Below are 23,870 nucleotides of genomic sequence, written 5' to 3'. Positions count from 1 at the left end.
CCTTAACCGATTTTCCCAGAACACGGCTGATTTTTCGATGTACATATTTATCTTTTGCATCCCAAGTCTGTTTGGAGTTAGGAGTCTCCTGTTGGCCCCACATAGATTTACAGGACGCCTATCTATTTGACTCGACCTGGAAGAAGGCCCAGCAGAGGTTCCTGCGACAACTTCAGAAGTTCAGCCTGCCTCAGGAGCTGCTGACCATCTTCTACGATGCAATCATCCAGTCTGTCCTGACTGCATCCATGCAGACACGGCAATGATAGACTGCAGAGAACCATCAGGTCCAAAGAGAGGATTATTGGTTCTGACCTTCCCTCCATCCAAGACCTGTACTGGTCCAGGGTCAGGAAGCAGGCTGGTAAAATCTCAACTGACCCCTCACACCCCCCTGGACACAATCTCTTTACTTCACCCCACAGAGCTCTGTAAGTCAAACCCACCCACCACAAAGACAACTTCTGATGAACTGTTGACCAATCACCGAGTGTAAAAACACAAACATGAGACTTTTTAAACTGGATCAAATGTTGTATTTATCTTTTTTTCTTCCTGTTTTGCATTTTTTACACCATTTTATGCTTTGCCCTTGTTTGCCTTGTCCTTTTACATAACTGAAACCACAGTCCTTATATGTGCATTCATACTAAAGCTAATTCTGATTACTGTGAACCACCAATGACATCAAGAGTATTTTTCCAAACGAGAATAACATTTGAATGTGTTCAGAAATTTAAATTTGCATTTCTTGGAATGAGTTTAAAGTTCATTATTTACCGTGTTCAGTTCATTTAACTGAGGAATGTCTGAACATAGTTTCACTCATGAAAGGAGCATCAGACAACAATTCAGTGTTTAGTATATTAAACTCAGCTTTTTTTCCACCGACAATGACCTGGCATCAACAATCAATTCAAAACAATTTGATCTAAAGTTTATTGTCACAAATAAGGATAATTTCCATGTTTTTGTGAGTCCAAACTGCATGGCTTCAGGTTGGTAACTCGTTGTAGTGACTTCCTCAGACATATCCCATCTGTCAGCAAAAGGTCAGAAAAGTTTACCTTTTTTTTTTTACTCTGGGGATATCAGGGACAGTTTAAGGGGGAGGAGTTGGGTTTAAATTGTTACCTGTGTGTGGGGGTAGGATGCGTGGTCTGTCTTTTCCAAAACGCTGAAGAAAAATTGCGAGCTGTTTCTCCTTTGGGGCTTTGTCCAAGCCAGTGGCTATCAGGTAAGAGGCAAACTGCTCTTTCCATGTCTTCCACTGTGCAGAAAGGTCATCTAGTATGGGCACAAAAGGCTGCATTTGAGCTAAACGTGTCCACAGTGTGGGCAAGTTCGAGGACAAAGTCTTCCACCACGCAACAGGGACGATACGGAACGCTTTAAAAGGAAGGTGCGGGGGGTAGCAAAGAGTGTGGTTTCATCACAGCGGAAAAGGGGAAGTGGTTAATGTGCCTAAATATCACAATTATGGCTGGAAGGAAACGTGATGTGTTTTCATTGCAAAATTCCTTTGGAGATTACAATTAAATCAAATTGCAAGGAGTCCATCATTGTCAGATGGAAAAGTAAAGACTCACCAGTGCTGGTGCTGTATGTGCGAACGGTGGAATCGCTTGGGGGTGGAGAGCAGCCTGAGTCTACCGACGCAGAGTCGTCATCTTGGGAGCATCCAGCCTGGATGGCTCTCAGGTAGCTGTGGCTGCGGGATCGGAAGCATGTCGGCATGGGCAGATCTGGAGGCTCTGAGTTGTCCTGAGATTGGGAACGGGAATCTCTGAAGGTGGACTCTGAGCTGCGGTCCTCGTAGGCATGACTCCTTTCCAGGTCCCTCAGCTGTAGAAAAACAAGCAAATCAGTGATGCGGAGAAGAAGGAGGGCTCCACTCCAGCTCTTAAACGACCTCAAAGGGCAAAGCTGAAGCTTTGGCCACATGCAACCGTACAGGAGGTTAGTCCAGGCCTTGGAGGGTTGTAGACAGGAGCAGCAGCCTCTTATGGGGAGTCCAGGTGTGTCAGTTTGAGGCTCGTGTGGCCAACTCAAGGCATGAAAATGGAATGTACCATTGTCGTTCGTGTGGTAGGTGTATTGTGAAATATTTGTGAGGATAATGGAAGCTTCACACACGGATGATCTACAAATGATGATGTCATATGGTGCCCTTACACCACACTCAGGGATGGACAACGCCAGGCCTCGAGGGCCTGTATGTGACTACATGTTCTAATCAGCTGGACACACCTGAACCAGGTAATCATCTGGAAACAGCAGCCTTTGAGTCCTGGAGCTACCCATCTCTGCTAGCTGTTCACGGGATAGGTTAGCACAGTTTGCAGTATTTTGGGCAGTCAAAGAAATTAAATATTCTTGCAATATGCGAGCGTTTGTCACAACCTGTCACCTGTACATGAACGTTTTCGCTCTACCCAACCGAGCGCTCATGACATGACAGTATTTGTCCAGAGACAATCTGTATCTTTAGAGTGTGAAAAAGTCAAATTGATGGGCTTTAAGATGAGAAATTTATTCATTCATCCCCTAAACCCATTTGTTCCTTTTCGGGGTGACGGGGCTGCTGGAGCCTATCCCAGCCACTTGTGGGCGGACGCCCTGGACAGGTCGCCAGTCTGTCACACATCACAATTTAGATTTGTTTCTGGAGGGTGTGAGGAAGCCGGAGAAAAGCCACGCAATCACGGTGAGAACATGAAAACTCCTCACAGAAAGGCAGAAAGGTCCCCCAGTGGTGTTTTGCTTCAGGTCCCATAGCCAGGACTTGAACCGGGGACCTTATTGCTGTGAGGCAAGAGCGCTAACCACTGTGATGCTTTAAAATCAGTTCTGTCTTCTTGAATCACTTAAAAAAAACATTGTGCTTTGGAGAAAACAAAAGAGCAACAAGTGTGCATTCAACAAGATTTTGTGCATCCTCTTTCAGACATGTATCAGCAACACAACAGGAAGCCAAAAAATTACATTTTGACGACCTTTTGGCTGATGATGACGGACAGCACCAAACCAACTGAAGAATTTTCAACTTTGGTTTTGAAGGAGCAGCTTTAACTCATTCAGCATATCATCAAGAGGCAGCACCTTGTCAGAGGTGGGGTGTACATCCTCGGATAAAAACCTGCGTGTCCCTTTTTTTTAGAGGAAGGAAAAACCATTTTCATCTCAGTGGTCATTTCCTCCTAAAAGCTGATGGTGCCTTTGACATTAAACAAATTAGACCCCAAACTATCAGTGTCATTCAATTATCTTCAAACGTCGTGACCTTAATAGAGGACAATAGAAAAGGAGACTCTTTGTTCCCGTGGATGTCATTCTATCAACGGCAATTTGTGAGATTTCTGTGAAAATGTAAGCCATGGGAAGCAGCTCAGAAAGAAGAGACAGAAACGAGACGCGAACAAATTCACATCTACTTCGTAGATAATTGTGGAAAGATTATTTTACTGAGCTACAATTTGTTTTAGATCTCTTTCCTTTTGAAATGACTAACCTGACCCAGACAGCTCCGTCTGCCCAGAGTGCTGCAGGCCTGGCTGAAGTCATCATCCTCCCACGGCACCAGAGGTCCTGCTCCTCCAATGCAGTCCAGATTGTCCAGGCTGCGATTGCTGGACATCTCTTTGAGAGATGGAAGACAGCTGGAGAGGGGAGTGAAAAAAGAACAAATGAGACAAAGAAGACAAAAACTGAAACTTAAAGATCAAAGAACATGAACTGGATGAGAAAATGAGCAAAACCAGCCGTTGAGATAGAGATAAACAAAGATTGTGTCTGCAGTTTAGCAGACCTTACCTCCATATCCAAACTACCATCAGCTAAATTAAACTCTTAATGAGAGCATTGAATCATGCAAAGCCAGTGACAACAGACAAAACATGTTTGCACGATTGCATAAATCCGTCTAAACATGTTTTATACAGCCTTTGTGGCGCTAATGACATTTGAACTGTTTCAAAACTCCATGCCGTGACTCATAGAAATCAAATGAACCCTTACCTTTCTAATACACTGAACTACTATTTGAAGTACTGGGCAGATGGTGTGTACAAGCTTTAGGGGAGCAAGCAGTTTTTCCGCAGCAGGACATGAATTTGGAGTTTAGAGTTTCCAACTTACGACTTTTCAAAGGGGAGAGTGCAAAAGTAACCGGGCATTCACTCACAAGTAATTTTTGCACTACACCCCCAGAAGAAGCCATCCTATAACTGACCTGCTCATTGACCTGCCCAGCTGGTGCAGAGAGGACACACTGTGGATCGGAGACCACAGGGCGTCCAGCTCCCCCTGCAACAAGGTGTAATCCAGGGTTCTGCTGCTTACGCCAAACAGGAAGAGAGCAGGGTGGGACCATCAGAGACTGGCACGGGGGGTTAGAGTTTGGCATACAAGCATGCTATAGGGATGCATACGTTAAAGCTACATTTACAAATGCAAATTTAAACGCTGTTATAGCAAGAAGGCAAGCATTTGGGTTGATATTTTTATTGGAGTTTTACAGTAAAAAAATGGTTTACGTGTTTATGAGTGTGACTGCCTTTAAATGGGGAAATAGGTTTTGTCGGCTAGTTACGGTAGTTATATAATTAAACCCTTTAAAACAATTTAATGTGAGCCAAACTGTCAAAATCTGCATGTTTAATAAAAGTCAACAAAAATCTATGAGCTGCAAATCTGAAAATACAGTAGAAAATTACATGTCAAAATATGGAAAGCTTTAACTTGAGTTTTCAATCTTCTTGTGTGTTGAACATTGAAAAGAAGTGAGGCGGTCAGTCTGAGCATTGGGGCTGACTGAGTGTTTGGGGCATTTGGGGAGTACTATGTGTGCATGGATGCTGAGCTGCTGTCTCTTTATCTTGCCTAAGCAGTCTCTTTGTGTGCCAAGAAGAGAAAGGCACACCCCAGGTGAAGCAGGGCAGCAAGTCGGGCATGTGGACAACAACAGGGTGTCTGACTCCATTTCTTTGCGTGAGTAAGCCCAGCGTGAACAGCGTGTGCTTGTGTCTGTGGTTTCCTGCATGTCCAGACTAAGCGTGAGGGTTTCTTCCTGTACATACAGAGACCAGCTGACTAATCATCATTAATAAATGTGGATTGCTGTTGAAAATCAAACGTAATGTTCCAGTAAATTTAGCAGAAAAGGCCTGTAAGAAGTAACTTATACAGGATTTAAGAAAACAATCCATCATGTTTAAAGGAATTTAATTTTTTAATTTTTAGAGGAGATTTGAAGCATGCTTTGCATTTGAACAAATACATTTCTGAATAGCAGTTTTAGCTATGGGACTGACAGTTCTTTTCTAGATCTTTTCAATCAAGTATTGGTCCTTTAGGTTGATCTTTCCACTGCTCTACAAAAGTAATTAAAGCTGTGCCTCTCAGTGTGTTGTCTTACTTGCGAGGGGGCAGCTGGTCGCTTAGAGACTGCTGGGTGGCTCTGAGGTAGCTCTGGCGGCGAGCAGCAGTCTTTGGTGAAGGTTTGGGGCTTCCGTCAGAGTCGTCGCTATCCTCCATATCTCCCATCGCCTTCACGTAGCTTCCACTGCGCATCCGGCGGCATGGGATTTCATTGGGACCCCCGCTACGGCCTAACGTGCTGCTCCAATCACCCTATGAGGATCATTAAATTGTGTTGAATTATTTTCCCTAAAATAAAGTATAGTGTAGCTTCTTTCGTGTTCTTTTTGGTAGGTCCATTTTGTATAAATAATCCTCCTTAAATGTTTAAAATGGATTTTTGCTACTTAAAAATGCTACAAACATATGTGTGTGTAAACCCCACAGAGGTATTTAGTGCACTGCTTTGGTTAGAAGAGAGCATGGGGTGAAAATGGACAACAATGTGACTGTGACTTTAGTAAAAGGAGCACCAAGACCCATAAAAGGTCTGAACAGATATAAGCACCCACCCAGGCACTATTTAGACCAGGGATGAGCAACTCCAGGGCTCGAGGGCCGCATTCCTGCATGTTTTCCAACATACCCTGCCTGCTCTGGCATGTTCTAATTAGCTGGACACACCTGAACCAGGTAATCAGTCATTAGAAGGGCACTTGGATATCTGGAAATTATGCAGACACACTGGCCTTTAAGGCCCATCTCTGAAAGCAGTAACAAGTGGGGCCATGTAGGAACATGCAAAATTACATGGGACCAATTCTTGGAGCTCAAAGTTAAATCACATGGGGCACACATTGAAATCGTGACTGGAATCTTTAATCATCTCAAGACAACCTTACCCTTCGTCCAACCTGCAGGTAGTTGCAAGTGAGGTCTTGTTGGCAGGACTTGGACTTGAGCATCGACCTATCCAGTGTGGCCGAGCCCTTCTGGATCACCTGTCTCGGTTGACCCATAGTCAGAGTGGACCAAGATCCTCCTTTCATGTAGTCACCATCATTCATCAACATGTCAGCTGTTCCAGCTCGTCCTCCAGATGCAGGAAGGGCCGGATACTTCATGTCGTTGGTGCTTTTGGAGGAACTGATGGTGTTGTAGCCACTGTGCACGTATCTAGTTTGTCCAACTTGGGTGTCGTGACCAGTTGGACGCCCCTGAGTCATCATGCCCATGGTGTTATGGTAACTGCTCAAGTCACTGCTGTCCAGATCGTCTGAGCTCCAATAACCTGACATGTTGGATCGTGGTCGGCGCTTGGCTGTTGCCTCCGATTTAGTTCCACTTCCACGGTCTTTACTTTTTGACCTGCGTTGATGCCTCCCTCCATCCTCAGTGCCTGATGAGCCCCCGCCGCTGCCAGTAGATCGTCCGTTGACATTTCCTTTCATGTTGTGAGTCTCCATTGACTGAGACTTTGCAAAAAGTTTCTGCACTGAATGGAGCATGTAGCGGATCCGACCAGGGCTGTCCGTTCTCTGCTTGGCAGCAGCGGCAGCAGACGTTCGATGAAACTGCAAAGTGCTAAATCCATCATGCCCCCCAGGCAGCTGCTTTTCAAACTCCAATAGGTGAGGTGGCATCTGATTCTTGGTCATATGATGAGATATTGTTGCTGAGCCACTTGTAATCATGGGCATTCTTCCACCTAGCCCTGCCATGCCCATACCAGGAGTCATGCCCATGGACATGGATGGCCCCATTGTACCAGTACTTATCCCCCCAATGCTATCACCAGGGGGAGAGAAATCGGACTGGTCATAGGAATTGTAGTGAATCCTGGGAAATGTGCTGCTGTTGGACAGCTGGTTGTTGAGGGGCAGCATGCAATCTGCTGGAAGGGATCCAGGGTTGGTTGAGGGGTAAAAGTGAGGATCCATGGAGCCATAATGATCCATTGTGGGACTTAGGAGGTATGGACTGCGTGGCAGTGTGCTGGTCTTTTCTGTGTAGAAGGCTTCCGAATGCCCAGAAGAGGGGTCACAGGAGTCAGATAGGTGTCTGTTACGATTGGTCCCCAGTCCTTTCATGATGCAATGGAGGTCCAACGATCTAGGAGACCTCCATTCCAAAGAGCGATGTCAAAAGGAAAGTCCTGAAAAGAAAGAAAAGAAAAAAGCAAATCTGGTTATAGTGATGCTAAATCCCATTTAAACACATACAGATTTAGATCAACTGCACAAAAGCCACTGCCAATGTGTGTAAAACTTAAAAATAGCCATGGAGAAGCAAAGCAAACAGGATTGTAAAGAAATATTTCCACTGCCGTGTTCAGCAAGCTTCTGTACCAAGATGTTGGAAATGAATGACAACAGCAGCATGTAGAACAAGGACACGCTGTAGCTAGTGGGCCAGGGAATACATTATGAGTGAGAGAACAATTGCCAACAGACACTTCTCCGTATTTATGCAAAGTGCAGCAGCGGGACAACAAATCCCTCCTTTTTGTCACATTCATGTTTAATCACATTCAGGAAAAAAAGGTCAGGGGGGCATTTATCATTGTAAACATTTGGTTTGGTTCACATTTTCCTGTGAACCAACAAACATTGAAGATACAAAATGTTTTTTTTTTCCTTGTCTTTCGGTCTAAAAGGGCACTGCCTCCAAGCAGCATCATTTGTTTTTCTCGTCTTCCATTTTTTCATAGCTTCTTCTCTTCTCCTCCAATCCAGGAGATATCCCCGGCAGCAGTAACCATCCAAAAATGATGGTGAGTGAAGAGAATTGGGGCGGTTGGTGATGGGCGACACACGTTGGCGAGTAAAACCTCTAGTCTTTTTGATCAAGCTGTCGCAATGCCTGTCTGGCCAGGATGTGAGGGTTGTTCTTTACCTTTAACACGGCTTTGATCAAACAAGTCATGTGACATCAGGTCAGTAGTTTTATTCAATCTCTAAAAGGTCCACAAAAGATACTTTTTTCTTTCCTACAATAAAACACATTTCTTTAACAAATATTGTAGCGACCTGGGGGTTAGCCCCACCTTCAGCCCCTAAGACTCATGGGAAGTGGGGATTCATGGGTGAAAACCATGAGTGGGAGGGCTGGAAGCAGAAGTGACCTCCGTGCTGTTTGGCTGTCTGTGAGATGTTCGAATAAATGGGCGTTGATGCCGAAAAGGAGACTGTTTCTCTGCCTATTTCTTCTCTCTGAGATTGTCCGGGGTTGTCTGGTGTATGGGGCTCGGATAGCTCCCCAATGAAGCCACTACAATAGTAGCTTGGCTTTTGCTTTCCCGCTAAAGTGACGTACTGGCTGGGTCGTAACAATATTTTTCTTCATCAACAATAGCCTCATTGTTTTGTCTTTAAAGACTTGGATTAATTTCTCTTCATAGGAAAATTTAGTTGTTAACCCACTTGGACCTCTTTAAAAACTGTAATAGTAAAGTCCCGCCAAGCAAACATCTAATGGGGGCTCAAAAAACGCATGTGGTGGGGGTATCCAAAAGAAGTTTTAAATTGTCTAATCACTTTGGGGCGTCATCTACATTGGATAATTTTAAGTATTGCCCTGCAGGTGCTCAGAAATGTTTATGAACAATTATAAAAACAGAATTTTGAAGGTTTGATGTTTAAGGTACTGAGAAACCTGCCCCAGCGTCTTGGGTCCCTCCTGTGACCAAGAGCCACCCCTAGACTGTGACACACTTCATTCACAGTTGACTTGGTGTTCATGTTACATTGGCATTATGGTTTCCCCGGTGAATGCCGCCAGCAGAAAACTAAAACCAAAAGCACAGGACTCTCCGACACAGGAAACCGAGACTGTGCTTTTAAAGAAATAGACAACCTTTATTTGAAATTGTTAAAATTCCTATTCTAAAAGATACCCAAAAGAGTCATTAAACCAGCCCACAAGTCAGCTGCACCCAGCTGTGTGCTCTGTTGCAGTGCACCCGGCTCAATGCCACACCCCTTGCATCCAGTGGCCGTAGCCGACGCCAGTCCTAGGTGGTGGGACACTGGGCCTGGTTGTGCCTGGGGCGATGGAAGGCCAGAAGGGGGGACTCGCTCCAATAGCTGTTAATCCTGCTGTGTCACACCGCTCGCCAGTGCGTGGATGGACAGCAGTCACTGACACTCTGTATGGAGCACACACACACGATCCCCAAAAATGCCGGCCGTGGCACCGCTCTTGGACCACGGTGCACCAGGTTGGGCAGAGCAGGGATGAAACAAACAATGGAAACCAAAACAGCGGCACCTACAAAATAAGTGTAAATTAACACAAATAACCAAGTATAACATAACACACACACACACACACACATACCTGCTCCCGCAGCTCAAGAGGACTCTGCACAGGAGTTGCATGAGCGGCCAAACACTGCCTGCGATCTACACAGTGATAACAATAAGAATGGTGCGGCAGCAACTTGGAGGTGAACAAAGCACAAACCTACCCAGCTATGGTTAGGGCCCTACACACAGCCAAAGGCTGCTGCACCTTCCACCTGGAAGCAGCAGGTCTCTGCCTGAAGCTCTACTGACAGGCTTTTATCAGCCCTCTGCTAATGAAGCAGCTGGTGTGCCAGGTGATCTCAATCAAGTGGCCCTCTGCCTGCCACACCAGCCCCCCCGTTTTGTATCGGCGCCCCGACGATCACGACCAAGGCCGAAATAAAGCTGACACGTTGGCGTTTTGCTTCATATCCCCAGCATTCCGCCCACCTGCAGCTCTTGGCAAACGGTGGATGTTAGAGTGGTACCCTGCTGTAGACCGAGTCGTCCTCCGTACCACCTGCTGAACACCATCTGCACCAGAGGGACATGGGGACACCGCCTCCACCCGGGACGGACCTGCCTGTGATTTGGTGGCACCTTCTCGGCTAACTGACGGCCCGTTGCCAAATCCAACAGGTCTGCCAGGGTCCTCAAGCTGCAAAAACAAGTCCTCATCTGCCGAGTCATCAGGGTCAACAAGCACTTGAGGGGGGGGTGGAGACCTAGGCAAAAAAATTTGCCTCTGAGCCCCCAAAAATGCTTTCAAGAGAGTACGGTGAACTCTCTTGATCTTTGAAGGATCATGCTGTGGGGCGATAGTATACACCACTTGCCCAGCACCCGGAGTTTTCAAGACCTTGTAAATGGTGGAGCTCCAAAGATCTTGGATTTTCCTACGACCACGTACACTGTAATCACGTAGGAGAACTAACTGACCCTCGTCCAGAGGAGCCTCCTGGACATGCTTGTCATGGTTCCGCTTCCTACGAGCAGCTGCTTCAGCCAACCGGTCTTTGGCCACATCGAATGCCACACGCAGGCGCGCTTGATGTTCTTCCACCCACTCATGGATGGTCCCGTTGACAGGTTCCTTAACCTGTCCCAACATAAAGTCAATGGGGAGCCTGGGTTGCTGACCAAACATCAAAAAGAATGGAGACTCACCAGTTGTTTGATGCGGCGTGGTATTATAACAGAATGTCACCTGTGGCAGACAGGAGTGCCAATCTCTCTTGCGTGTTACCGGCAAGGCTCTAAGGAGATTGTGCAACGTTCTGTTAAACCGCTCACATTGCCCATTACCGGCAGGGTGATACGGGGTGGTCCTCGACTTCTCGATGCCATAGAGCCCACAGAGTTGCTGAATCAGCTGGCTCTCAAAGCTGCGCCCCTGATCAGAATGAAGCCGTGCTGGAACACCAAACTTTGAGAACCACTCTGCGACAAGAACCTTGGCAACTGTGGCTGCTCGCTGGTCTCTGGTAGGGATGGCAACCGTGTACTTGCTGAAGACATCAGTTAAAACCAGCACATTCTCAACTCCGGTCCGTGAAGGCTCCAGGATGGTAAAATCCATGGCCACCAACTCATTCGGCCTAGATGCTATAAGGTGTCCCAAGGGAGCAGAATGTGAACGGCTGTTATCCTTGGCCAACTGACACCTCTCACAGGCCTGACACCAATGAGCTACATCTTTTGACATACCTGGCCAGTAGCACCGAGCTCTTAATAATGCTAATGTCCGTTCAATGCCCTGGTGACCATGATGCTGGTGAACCTGTTCCAAAACCTCCGGGATCAATATTTCTGGCAGCAACAACTGGAAAACCTCCTGCCCACTATCTGGCATGAGGACCCTGCGGTAGACCAAACCATCAACCTCTGCAAGATTTTTCCATTGCCGCAGCAGGGTAAGGGCCACCTTAGACAGACCCTCACGCTCTGAGTAGTTGGGATACCGTTGGTCTCGCCAGAAAGGGAGAACGCTTGCCAACACGGGATCGGAAACCTGCAGGTCCTGAACCTCTGCAGTAGTTCGCTGTGGGAACACAGGCATCAACTGTTCCATCTCACAGTGGGCAAGTACTGGCTGTACCTGAACCTGCTGTAGGTCTCTAGGTAATGAAGAACCAGGTGCCATGTTGCCAACCTCTGCTGAGCTATGATTGGGATGTCGTGACAGGGCGTCCGCATTCCGGTTGACTCTACCAGAGCGATACTTTATCTCATAATCGAACGCCGCCAACTGTGCCACCCAACGCTGCTCCATCGCTCCCAGCTTTGCTGTAGACAAATAACTCAGCGGGTTGTTATCGGTGAATACCACGCAATGATGTCCCAATAGGTATTCACGGAACTTCTCTGTCATGGCCCATTTAAGAGCCAAGAACTCCAGCTTCATAGAGCTGTAGTTTTGCATGTTACGCTCTGTAGCTTTTAGTCCCCTACTGGCATAGGCAATGGGCCGCACACTGCCACCCTGCTCCTGGGACAAAACTGCACCAAGGCCATTATGACTGGCATCCACTTCCAAAATAAAGGGTAGTGTGAAGTCAGCATAGGCCAAGACTGGCGCTGATGTCAATTTCTGCTTCAGAGCATCAAAATTCTGCTGGCACTCAGTGGTCCAATGACCCTGCAGGCTAGATGCTTTTCGCCTTCTGGATTTGGTTCCATCCAGTTCGCCCACAAGCCGATGTAATGGCGCTGCCAACCGGGCAAACCCCTCTACGAACCGGCGGTAGTAGCTGGCAAACCCCAGAAATGTTCTTAGCTCTGAGACTGTACTGGGAGGTTGCCAACCAGCAACAGCCTCAATCTTATGGGGATCAGTTGAAACACCCTGATCAGAGATGACATGTCCCAAATACCGGACTTCCTGCTGGAAAAAGGCACACTTTGGAAGCTTCACCCGGAGCTTCTCCTGCTGCAACCGGCCCAACACCAACTCCAGCCGTTCCAGATGTTCATCTATGGTTGATGAAAAAACCACAATGTCATCTAGATACAGCAAAACAGACTGGCACTGCTGGTCTCCGAAAATTCTCTGCATCAACCGCTGGAAAGTGCCTGGGGCATTACAAAGACCGAATGGCATCCGGTTCCACTCAAACAACCCAAACGGTATACAGAAGGCCGTCTTAGCCCGGTCACCTTCCGTCACCGGGACCTGATTGTACCCGCTGGCTAGATCTAATGTAGTGAACCACCGAGCCCCAGATAATGCATCCAGTGATTCATCAATGCGAGGGAGAGGAAAAGCATCCCTTCGGGTCTTACTGTTAAGTTGGCGGTAATCCACACACATCCTCAAGCTGCCATCCTTTTTGCGGGCCAGGACAATAGGCGAAGCATAAGGACTGTTGCTCTCCCGGATCACCCCGGATGCTAGCAGCTGATTGATATGGTCTTTAACCGCCTCGTACTCAGATGGTGGGATCCGCCGGTGCCTTTGCCTAACAGGGGCATCATCCAACAAGGGGATTTCATGAGTCATGAGGGTGGTGCAACCAAGGTCACCCTCATGTGCAGCAAAGACGTTGGCATATTTCTGGAGGAGGGCCTGAGCTTTCCCTCGATCCTCCGCAGGTAGCGTCTCCAACGGCAGTGCATCGATCTGCTCCAAGATGACATCAGAGGCAGCCTGGATGTTAACTGTAGCCGCTGGCCTGGGCACCTCAGTAATCCCTGCTGGCAGGCTCACAATACTAACATCGCACAACAGACCCACAATTGTACGGGGGTTGAGCCAAACATCAACAGTGCCAACATTCAAGAGTGGTACATACGCTGTACTTCGCCTCACCTGAACCAAGGCGGATGATGCAATCAAACCTGCAGGCAGTCCCTGGCCGACAGGCTGAAATAGAACAGTTTTATGACTAAACTGGTCGGGGCACGTTACAGCGACCAGTTTCATGTGCCCCCCTGGAATAAAACATGCATGAGATCCACGGACCTTGGCACGCCCTGACACCACAGTTGAGGCTGTTTCAGTGGCAGAATGGCATAACTGAAGTGCCTGCTGAAGGGGTGCTGGGGCCTGAGACACTGGGTCCACGTGGAACCAGGCCGATCCATGCTCCCCAAACAGCTCTGCGCGGCACTTGCGGAGAATGTTCATCCCCACAATCCCTGGTGCCAAGTTAGTTGCACCAGGGGAGTCTTTAATGACAAGTACCCCACAACCGGGTATCACCTTCCCACAGAGCTCAACGCTCAACTCAAGGTAGCCGATATATGGAATGGCTAAACCGTTAGCAGCTTTAAGCTGCAACCAGTGGCACATTTGAAGGCTTTTGTGGCCCCACGGCTCAAAGTGCTTACGAAAAAAGCTTTCCGTCAGTGTTGACACCATTGACCCCGTGTCCAACAAACATGGGACTTGGACTCCACTCATTCCTACAACAACATGAGGACAAGTGGCGATTAGGTTAGATGGAGCTTCATCAAAAACGGAATGTGAGCCAGAGTCAACCCCACCTGGCCTTTGGCTCGGCAGTCCAGGGGGTGCTAGTTTCCCGGCATGCCTGGCTTTTTGGACTGCCACGGAAGGGGTCGGGGTGCGCGGGCTCCATCACACTCACGTGCATAATGCCCAGGTTGCCGGCAGCGTCTACAAATTACAGGCTGGGGAGAAGGACCACTCTGAGTCTGTGGTTGATGATGTAACTGAGCGATCGTTTCCGAAAGCTTGTTGATTTGCTCCTGCTGATGCTGCAGGAGCTCCCTCAATTCCTTCATCTCCAAATTCTGGGGAGGCTCTGGGGACTCTTTAACATGCCCCCGCACAGAATATTGAAACCCCAGTGAAGGAAGAGCCTGATGCTGTTGCCCTGCAGGCAGACCTTCACGCTCCCACCTAAGTGCTTCTGCTCTCACGTCGAGTAAGATGGCATCTGGCTTGTGGCGAATAAATTGTTTTAAATGTCGCCTCAAGGCACCATCAGTGACATGCTCGGTAAACTGAGCTCGGAGAAGCGCTTTAGCATCCACCACTCCAGGAGGGGCACTTTGTTGCACTCTGTCCATTAAACTAAGAAGAGCCAAAGAAAACTGTTGGAGAGACTCATCCTCACGCTGCTTCCGGGAAAAAAAGGCTTCCTGTGCTACCACGTATGACTCGTTACAGCCATACAATTCTGTGAGCACAGCAATAATTTGAGGGGTCGGAACGCTCTTGGCTCGACCGATATTTAACTTCGTCTCGCGCCTCGCCCTCCAGGTGATCATACAGAAAGAAAGCCTGGTCAGCTACCGCTAAATGACGGGCTCTCATGCATGCTTGGACCTCCTCCAGCCACTCTTCCAACACCATTCCAGACCCACCACTAAACATAGGGCATTTCCGGTCTCGTGGGACCAAAACAAGCCTCTCCGTTAAAGGACCAGGCCCCCCTTGCCCAGAAGCTGTCGCGGAACTAGGACCGGGATCCTGCCGTTTACGGAGGTCCTCATTGTCAGCACGAAGCTGAGCCACCAGCTTTCGCAACTCCTGCATTTCACCCTCCATGGCTGCAAGAACACAGGTGCCGCTGTTTTGAAAAAGAGAAAAAAACAAGTTCACACAAAACTGAATACACGTCTCAGTCTCCTGTTAAAGTCGGAGATCCTGCTCACAGCGCCAAGATTTCTGTGGCATTATGGTTTCCCCGGTGAATGCCGCCAGCAGAAAACTAAAACCAAAAGCACAGGACTCTCCGACACAGGAAACCGAGACTGTGCTTTTAAAGAAATAGACAACCTTTATTTGAAATTGTTAAAATTCCTATTCTAAAAGATACCCAAAAGAGTCATTAAACCAGCCCACAAGTCAGCTGCACCCAGCTGTGTGCTCTGTTGCAGTGCACCCGGCTCAATGCCACACCCCTTGCATCCAGTGGCCGTAGCCGACGCCAGTCCTAGGTGGTGGGACACTGGGCCTGGTTGTGCCTGGGGCGATGGAAGGCCAGAAGGGGGGACTCGCTCCAATAGCTGTTAATCCTGCTGTGTCACACCGCTCGCCAGTGCGTGGATGGACAGCAGTCACTGACACTCTGTATGGAGCACACACACACGATCCCCAAAAATGCCGGCCGTGGCACCGCTCTTGGACCACGGTGCACCAGGTTGGGCAGAGCAGGGATGAAACAAACAATGGAAACCAAAACAGCGGCACCTACAAAATAAGTGTAAATTAACACAAATAACCAAGTATAACATAACACACACACACACACACACACACATACCTGCTCCCGCAGCTCAAGAGGACTCTGCACAGGAGTTGCATGAGCGGCCAAACACTGCCTGCGATCTACACAGTGATAACAATAAGAATGGTGCGGCAGCAACTTGGAGGTGAACAAAGCACAAACCTACCCAGCTATGGTTAGGGCCCTACACACAGCCAAAGGCTGCTGCACCTTCCACCTGGAAGCAGCAGGTCTCTGCCTGAAGCTCTACTGACAGGCTTTTATCAGCCCTCTGCTAATGAAGCAGCTGGTGTGCCAGGTGATCTCAATCAAGTGGCCCTCTGCCTGCCACAACAGTAAAACCATAATGAAAGTTTTCAGGGTCCGTGCCATTTTTTGCATTCCAAAGAATCTCATCAAAGACAAAAAGAACCACCAGTTATTCCACCATTGTTAGAAAGCCGGTGGCTGGGTTTCATTCGTCATTAACTTTCTGAACGGCGTCTCTGCTGATGGGGTCAAATCCTGCAAATCCCTTCACACAACATTAACTAACTGCCTCCTATCGTGTCGTGACACGCCACTCAGCTAAGCTCGGCGTGCCTCCTTCAATGTGTCAACCAGTACGGCACAAAATGACAGTGATAGCTCTGGTGGAGGCGACCTTGTCTGATTAGCAGAGCTCAATGTCAGTCAAACTTTGTTTGTGTTAATTGTAGACTGACACAAATGAGAAAACAGTGTGCAGGCATGACGCACATTAAAAAAAGAAATGCATCTAAAGTGATATATAACATATAAGGGGATTCAAAATAAAATGTGCACTGAAAATGTGTCCGTTTAAATCTTCTCAATAAATGAATTAAACACTGGAGCTACGTCGGAATTTTAAAATTCGGTTTAGTGGATCTGAGATTGCACTCCATACGACGTTCATTAATGCAGTTTGTGCATTTGGCACTCTGTTTGAAGTGTATTGTGATGACACCTCTCTACTCTGCAAACTGGGGAGACATCTGCTTCTGCTATGTGAAAAAAGGGGGGTGGGCCGACATTCCTGCTAATTCTTTTCCGTCATTGAACACAAAAGACACAGTCATCTACTGATGACCAAAAACCCTGAAAATACTGAGGCAGGATAAAAGAAGAACACATAAAAAAAGAGCAAACTAAAACAAAAATCAAAAAGAGATTTGTTAAAAGATTATTTTGGCAGTTCTTTCAGGTTTGCATGGTTTTTATTTCGAGGTCATGCATAAAACATGGAAAGGAGGGTTTGCTGCCTCTCCATTTAATGTAATGAATGTGATATTTGCCACGTCATAGAAAATTAATAATATTTAAAAATGATTCAGCTAAATTTGATCACATTTGAAGTGCAAAATGGGAGAATGTAAAATCTAAGATTAAGCCCTGATGTTTATCCAGAAAATCTTGGAGAACGTACATGAGAAAAACAAAAAGTCTCATTAATCAAAAAACAAAAATAGTGGGGTTTAACATTAAATTTGATTCTGCTTTTAAGAAATTCAGCAGCAAACTCTGTTTATTGCTCTTAAATGACTTTCTTTAACTTTGGTAAAACAGGCCATTAAATACATTTTGAATAACCCTTAATTATTGTAGACTGACTGTTCAACTAAAAAAAGAAGCCTGGTCATAATTATTAATTACTTGTTGTTTTATGCTTTCTTTTAGAAACCTATTATTACATTTAAAATCATTGAAACTGCAGTCAATAATTTGCAACACTGGCAATGAGACATTCTCCCTTCGAGAATGTCAAAAAAATACTTTTGATGACTTAAATCAGATTAATCCTGAAATTTCTTTTGGCTGCATGAACAATTTTGTTTTTCTGTAAAGGCAGTGAAGATCTTTTTCTCTTTCAGTAGAATCTCTTTGCTCAGAGCTGCAGACAGTTTGCAGCCATTTCCAGAAGATGGCGACATTCTCAAAGTAGATTGGCTGCCTGTACCCTATATGAGGTTCCCAAAAAAGAACAGTCAATTATTTACAAGGAACCTCATTTATAGCTAAAGCTCGCAAACTTCTCGGTGAAGACTGACTGAATTTCAGAGGTGCTGAACCGACTTTGCAGATATTTAAAAAAAAGAAAAACACAAAGAAAGAAAGAAACAAATATTTGGCTTTCATTGTTTTAAATTGTCTATATAGAAAATAAACTTTTAAATTTTTCTTTTTCTTTACTTGCCATGTTTTTTGGATGTATCCATCCATATTTGATTATAAAATAAAAAGTTGTAATTCATTGTTTTCTTCTTCTCAGGGTTTCCTCATCAGATGGTTTCTTGATTGAACATTAAAGTGGAGCTTGACTGTTTCCACAGGAATTAAGAGGGTAAATAGCAGCCTGATGCAGCTGATGAAATGCATTTGATGAAGTGTTTACAGACGAGTGGCAAAACGGCTGGTCTGCAGCGTTCAGCTGAGGACACAGCAGCTTTAAAGTGGCAATAGCTGCTGCGTATTCACCAGTGAAGGATTGCAGTGACTTTTCCAATCAACCCCTGATTCTGGAAAGTCAACCTTTTGTCTCTGGGAAAGAAAGTCCCTGAGAACATAATCTTCCACTTTGCAGTCATTAAAGTCCCTCTCTAACTATATATTCTTTCTATGTTCAAATTGTTCCCAGTGGTCTTTTACTTATGATTATGCAATTCTTAGAAAAAATCAAAAAGCCTCTGTAGTTTTTTAAGACATATTTTCTGCAGAGCGGCAGGACTTCATTAGAAATTCACCTCTGGGTTGTGGGTGGGACAGTTGCCGCGGAACCCCGGCGTTACACTTTCACCTGCTAGCTTACAGCCCCTTACAACCCCATCCCAACATTACCAGTGCAACAAAATTGGAGAGAAATTTTGGAGCTATCCAGTCGTAAAGTTTGGAGCCAGATTCCAGCTCGGATGAGCAAAACAAAGACGTACGTGGATCTATTTGTCTGCAAGCGGATGCATCGGAATGGAGCGGCGCACAGAGTTTGTAGCCCACCTTGTGTTGTTTTATACTGTCACAAGTTCAACTGCATTTTTTTCATCTACTCCTGATTCACAATGATTTGAATAAAGAAATACTCAGAAATCTAATTTTGAATTAATTTGTCTTCCATCATTGGAAAAATGCCCACAGGAACATGTTAAAAACAGCATTTTCATCGGAGTGGATCTTAAAACCCTTGTGCCAAATCCATGATCTTTTTCCTGCTAAGAAAAAAAGCTTTTTTTTACTTTTCTTTTTTACATGCAATTAGAGATGTTTGGCCCCATGTTGGATTGGTTTAGTGTACCTGGGCATTTTTCGGTTTTTTAGTCAAACATCTCCTCCTGTTTACCAAAGTACCGCAAAATCCCAAATGTATGTGTACAACACGCAGAGTTTAGTTTGAAGTGTCTGACAGGCTGCAGTTGCCCAACTCTCAGACCTCCAAATGATTTAAATGCTGTGGGACAAAAAGAGAGCTGTGACAGATTCATAAACATTTCAATTAACTGAAGCAAATTCATAAAGTAGAGAGGGGCAGGAATTTCCCTCATAAGGATGAAAGATTCAAAACATCAAAGACAAATTAATACTTTCAGTGACCGCTGTGAATGCATTTTTTAAGGCCATTCAATATGCGAACTGCTTTTGCACGTTCCTCTCATCTTCAAAGAATAAAAACTGAGATGAAAACTTAAAAAATCTCCAAATCGTTTTGAAGAAAAATAATTTAGCATATTTTGGCATTAGAACTTTCCAAATGAAGGTCCTTGTGTCCTTAGCATTTTCCACATGAGGAGTTTTTCTGAACGCAGTTATTTAAAATCCTAAACTCTGCATTAAAATGCTTCTGTATTGTCTTGATTGTGATCTGCGAGTAGCCAGATTGTCGAGCAGTTGCCAGTTTCCATTTGTCAATGTCCAGATTTAGACGAGAAACTCTGCAAAGGACGTCAACCTTTCGTCTGAGCGACAATGTCCAGAGCAAAGTGGAGCTCAGACAGTCCTGAGCCCATCTGCTCCACAGGCTTACAGCTCTGCCCTGGAAAGCAGAGGGTGGGCAGGCGGGCGGGTGGCTCTGCATCAGTGTGTGTGTGTGTGTGCTGGCTTTGGTGTGTTACATGATAGATGAACGCTTCCAAACAGACGTGAGGAAGCAGGAAGTGAAGAAAAAGCTATGGGGAGAAAGGTGTGGGGCTTTGACAGCAGTGGAAATGAAATAAATCTCAAAGAGGGAGAAGTTGTAAAGATGAGTAAAAGTGTTGTAAACTGTCCACTTGGGATGAGGTAATAAATACAATAAAGTAGAGATAGACAGCAAACGAGGAAAGCAGGGTGACGGATGGAAAAAAAAGGGGCTACATCGATGGTTTTCGCAGAGATAGGAGTAAGGAAGAGGAGATTTGTGTCACTATACTGTCTGAGCTATGTGTTAAACCCACACAGAGGTGTGAAACTGTAAATGAGTGTGAAGATGTTAGAAATATGCATGTGGAAATTCTCGTGATGAGATTTTTTTTTTTAAGTGCACCCTCAAAGCATTTCCACTCTTAACACATTTACAGCTGAGGTTCACAGAAATATTTGTATTATAACAAAACTAAGGAAAGAGGAACTAACACGAAATCTATTTAGCAGAAATTCTGAAGGAAACAAAATCGAATAAAAATATTTGCAGTAACATTTGAACTAAACGGGAACATAAATTTACTTACTTAAAGAGATTTTACGGACCAAGACAATGTTCAAAAACTTTTAGTTTCATTTGTTAAACTTCAACTCCGATCATCTTTTGATCTGCTTTTAATTTTCTTTTTATTATGATAATGCAGTTTCGTTTTTACCAAAATCAAAAAACCTGTGTGGTTTTTGAGGGGCATAGTTGTTTCTGCAGAGCGGCAGGAGTTTATCAAAATTCACTTCTGAGTTGTGGCATCCCCACTGCTGAGAGCTCTCTGTTTAAAGCACCAATGAATTCTCTATTTTATGCAAATGTTCTTTTTAAAATTGCATTTCTTCATCTGCTTTTGATTCATAATTATTTAACTATAAAAATACTGCAAAATGTGATTTTACTCTTAATTTGGGTAGTTAGTGTCACATCATCAGAAAAATGCTACTAGAACAAGTAAAAAAAGGACCATATTTATGGAAGTGGGTCTTTAAATTCTGTATGTTTTCTTATTTTTTTTATTATTTTTTATTATTATTATTTTTTCCTAGACTCTTTTTAAACATTCATAGGAGAGAGCAGTAGGGCCACCATTAAAGTAATAAAAAATGAATAAATATATGAGAATAAAGTCTTAAGGCTACAAGAAAAACATTTTTAATTTTAAGAAGAAAAAGCCATGTATTTTCAAAATTAAAGCTGGTGGTGTGAGCCTCCATCCAGATACTGACTACATCAGCCAATATATGATGAGCGATGCCATAAGATTTTGGTTTGCAGTATGTGCCATAATGCAATTGGACCTCTGCAACTAGTCTGCTGATGGCGTGAACGGGGCAGGGGGCCTGCCTAACATCCACTCCGTGAGGGTCTTCTTCTCAAGATGCTCAGTGGGCTGCTCATTTTCTTTGGGTGTATTCAGACTGGACACATTTGGTCCACTTAAAAGTGAACGAGAGTTCGTTTTAGCCGATGATCCGGACCAAATTTTCAGTTTGATTACACCCAAGCGGAACCTGATCCGGGACCAGGAACCGCTCGTAGACCCAATCTTTTGAGGTTGTCTCGGTTCCTTTCCAATCGGACTGAGCTTCTTTCGCTCTGAGTTTCCTCAGTATGAATACAATCTGTTCCCGGAGCGGAACAAGTGAACCAGTTGGCCACCGTAGCCTGTGGTCACGTGAAGTAAACAGAGAAGGAAGCGGTGAGCTGCGGGCAAACATAAAGCAACGTCGTAACACGTCGTGTTATCAGAGAGGACAAAATGTCCCCAACTGTTTACTTGTTGGAAAGCTTATTTGAACACTGCTGAAAAGGCTTCTTACATTATTTCTGCGTCTCGTTTCCACATCACAGTGAACACATGGTTTTACCACACGAGTGTGGGAGAGAGTGTGTGTAGAAAGCAGGCTAACCTTGTCCTAATTACCCGATCTATTCCATCAGTGCGGCGCTCTGGCCTATTTTCACAGCTATAAATTTATCGCTATCCTCTGTTGTGATAGATGACCCACTCGTTTTAGCCCATCTCCAAAGACTGTTAGTCAGAAAGGACCACGGTGGAAGAAAGTGGCACCACTTCAGTGCCTGTAATGGCAGCTATAGGAAACTTTCCGTGTCCTCAAAACTATTTCTGACTTTGAAGCCAACACATCAAAGAGGCATGCTTTGGGTTTTAACGCCGTTAATTTGCTCCATGTTTGAAATAGTTGTTTGATAGTTATTTCTGGTAATGGAATAAAATGTCAAAACTTTGCGGTTTAATTATAAAATTTTGGCCCATCTTTTCTTGAAAAGAAAAAAAAGGTTGTGGTACAAACGAATGGAACTGACAACTACTCCCTCTTTTTTGTTGTTGCTAAATCAGTTGTTTCACAGTAGTTATTCTCTTGCTTTAGTTCCACTTTTAGTTTAATGCATTGTGTGTGAGTAACTTAATGTTAATAGTTTGCATGTACAAATAAAAGGGATACTTGCGTGTTAACTAGAACAGCTAGTCTTTGAAAATGTGGTCAAAAATGCACACTTTTCTGTCCGCAAAGCTAAAGGCTGCAGGGCAGGAAACTTCTAAAAAGAGTGTTCACAAAATCCCACAAGTGTTCAGTCAAAAATCTAACTTTAAGTTGTTTTTATCCACAAAAGCTTTTATTTTTTTACATCATCTGATCTTGCAAAAGCTGATTATGCAAAACAAATTCTGTTGGACTGAAACTTTCTTGACTTTAATATGATGAGCACAAAAACAGAAAGGTAAAACCTACGGGTGTACGGATTCATTTTGACAGCGATTCGATTCAATTTGTTACGATTGGATTCACCTTTGGTTCATTTTGAATGATCCGATTCCCTCACCTGAAAGTCGATCCAGGACATCTTTAGCCAAAACTTCAACCAGTGTGACTCAGGGATAAATACCCGGTACTGAACAGTACAGGTGAAGTTTTCCAGATTTCTTGTATTTCTTTCAAGATAATCAAGTGTAAATTAAATATGGGTCCAAACAAACAAGTAAACAAGAATTAATGGCAAATCCACTTACAAGTTAGGTGATTTTTTTCCGAGTTATAATAAAATGAGCTTACCTTGTCTCAATCCAAATGGTATTTTCCAATTACGATTCGATTATCGATTTGTCTCATTTTGAACCAATTTTTAATGATATCAATCGATTCGATTCTGTCTCAGGAGGATCAATTTGGTTTGATCCTAGCAACAGAATTCCATTAATTGATTAATCAATTAATTGTCACACACTTAGTACTGACTAATGCAGGGCACAAACATATAGAAAAAGATAAAGGTACAGATTTCTCTCTCGTGTGATTTCGTGTCTTCAGATATTTCTAACACAGAGATTTTAAAGAACCTAAAAAGGCCTAAATTTTGTAACATTTCCCTCAAAAACCCAATTTTGAGTCTGAATCTTTGAGATGATTTTATAACAAGCAGTGTTCAGATCTTCACGGTTAACCTGTTCGCTTCAGCCCTTACAGACACTTTTCAGCTGCCCTGACAACAAGCAACCTTTATCAGTTCATAACTCTGTCTTCAAGCTCTTGTTGAAGTGATTTGTGTTTCTGTGAAAGTGTGTCTGACTCCACTGCAGCCTTTTTACTCTGCTTTTATTGGCAGCACCTTCGTCAGCTTTAGAAGTGGAAGCTGAAGCTGCATCTCAATGTTCCAATTGTGTTCTCTCAGTGCTCTACTTCAGTTGTTCCTTTTATGGTTTCCCGTTTTTTTGGCTTTCTGCTGGCTTATGTTTCACATGCGTTGGCAAATGAGCAAGAATTTGGTCCAATTTCTTCTCAAAAGGAAACATGTCATAGGTGTGTCTGTCTGCATGCTATGAGGGAATGAAAACAAATAGAGGAGGTCAAG

The 23,870-nt window shown here is 44.7% G+C and overlaps 1 protein-coding gene across 7 annotated transcripts in view; it reads right to left on the bottom strand.

The window, feature by feature from the left end:
- The window catches only part of dlgap4b (discs, large (Drosophila) homolog-associated protein 4b), a 151,792-nt gene that overhangs the window by 32,980 nt on the left and 94,942 nt on the right, over positions 1–23,870 (bottom strand). For 3 of the 7 annotated variants that reach the window (XM_020703568.3, XM_020703569.3, XM_020703572.3), the window contains 6 exons: positions 6,261–7,513; positions 5,417–5,631; positions 4,232–4,333; positions 3,512–3,659; positions 1,590–1,845; positions 1,135–1,287 (listed from right to left, as the gene is read on the bottom strand). In XM_020703568.3, coding sequence (XP_020559227.2) covers positions 1,135–1,287; positions 1,590–1,845; positions 3,512–3,659; positions 4,232–4,333; positions 5,417–5,631; positions 6,261–7,448 — 2,062 coding nt within the window. In that variant the 5' untranslated portion in view covers positions 7,449–7,513. The remainder of the gene's footprint in view (positions 1–1,134; positions 1,288–1,589; positions 1,846–3,511; positions 3,660–4,231; positions 4,334–5,416; positions 5,632–6,260; positions 7,514–23,870) is intronic. The other 4 variants (XM_020703570.3, XM_078947743.1, XM_020703571.3 and 1 more) reach the window with 3 other exon arrangements.

Source organism: Oryzias latipes, chromosome 5 (assembly GCF_053564925.1).
Source record: "Oryzias latipes strain Hd-rR chromosome 5, Olatipes_Hd-rR_3.1".
Lineage (NCBI taxonomy): Eukaryota > Metazoa > Chordata > Actinopteri > Beloniformes > Adrianichthyidae > Oryzias > Oryzias latipes.
This window is presented reverse-complemented; position numbering and strand designations above follow the sequence as displayed.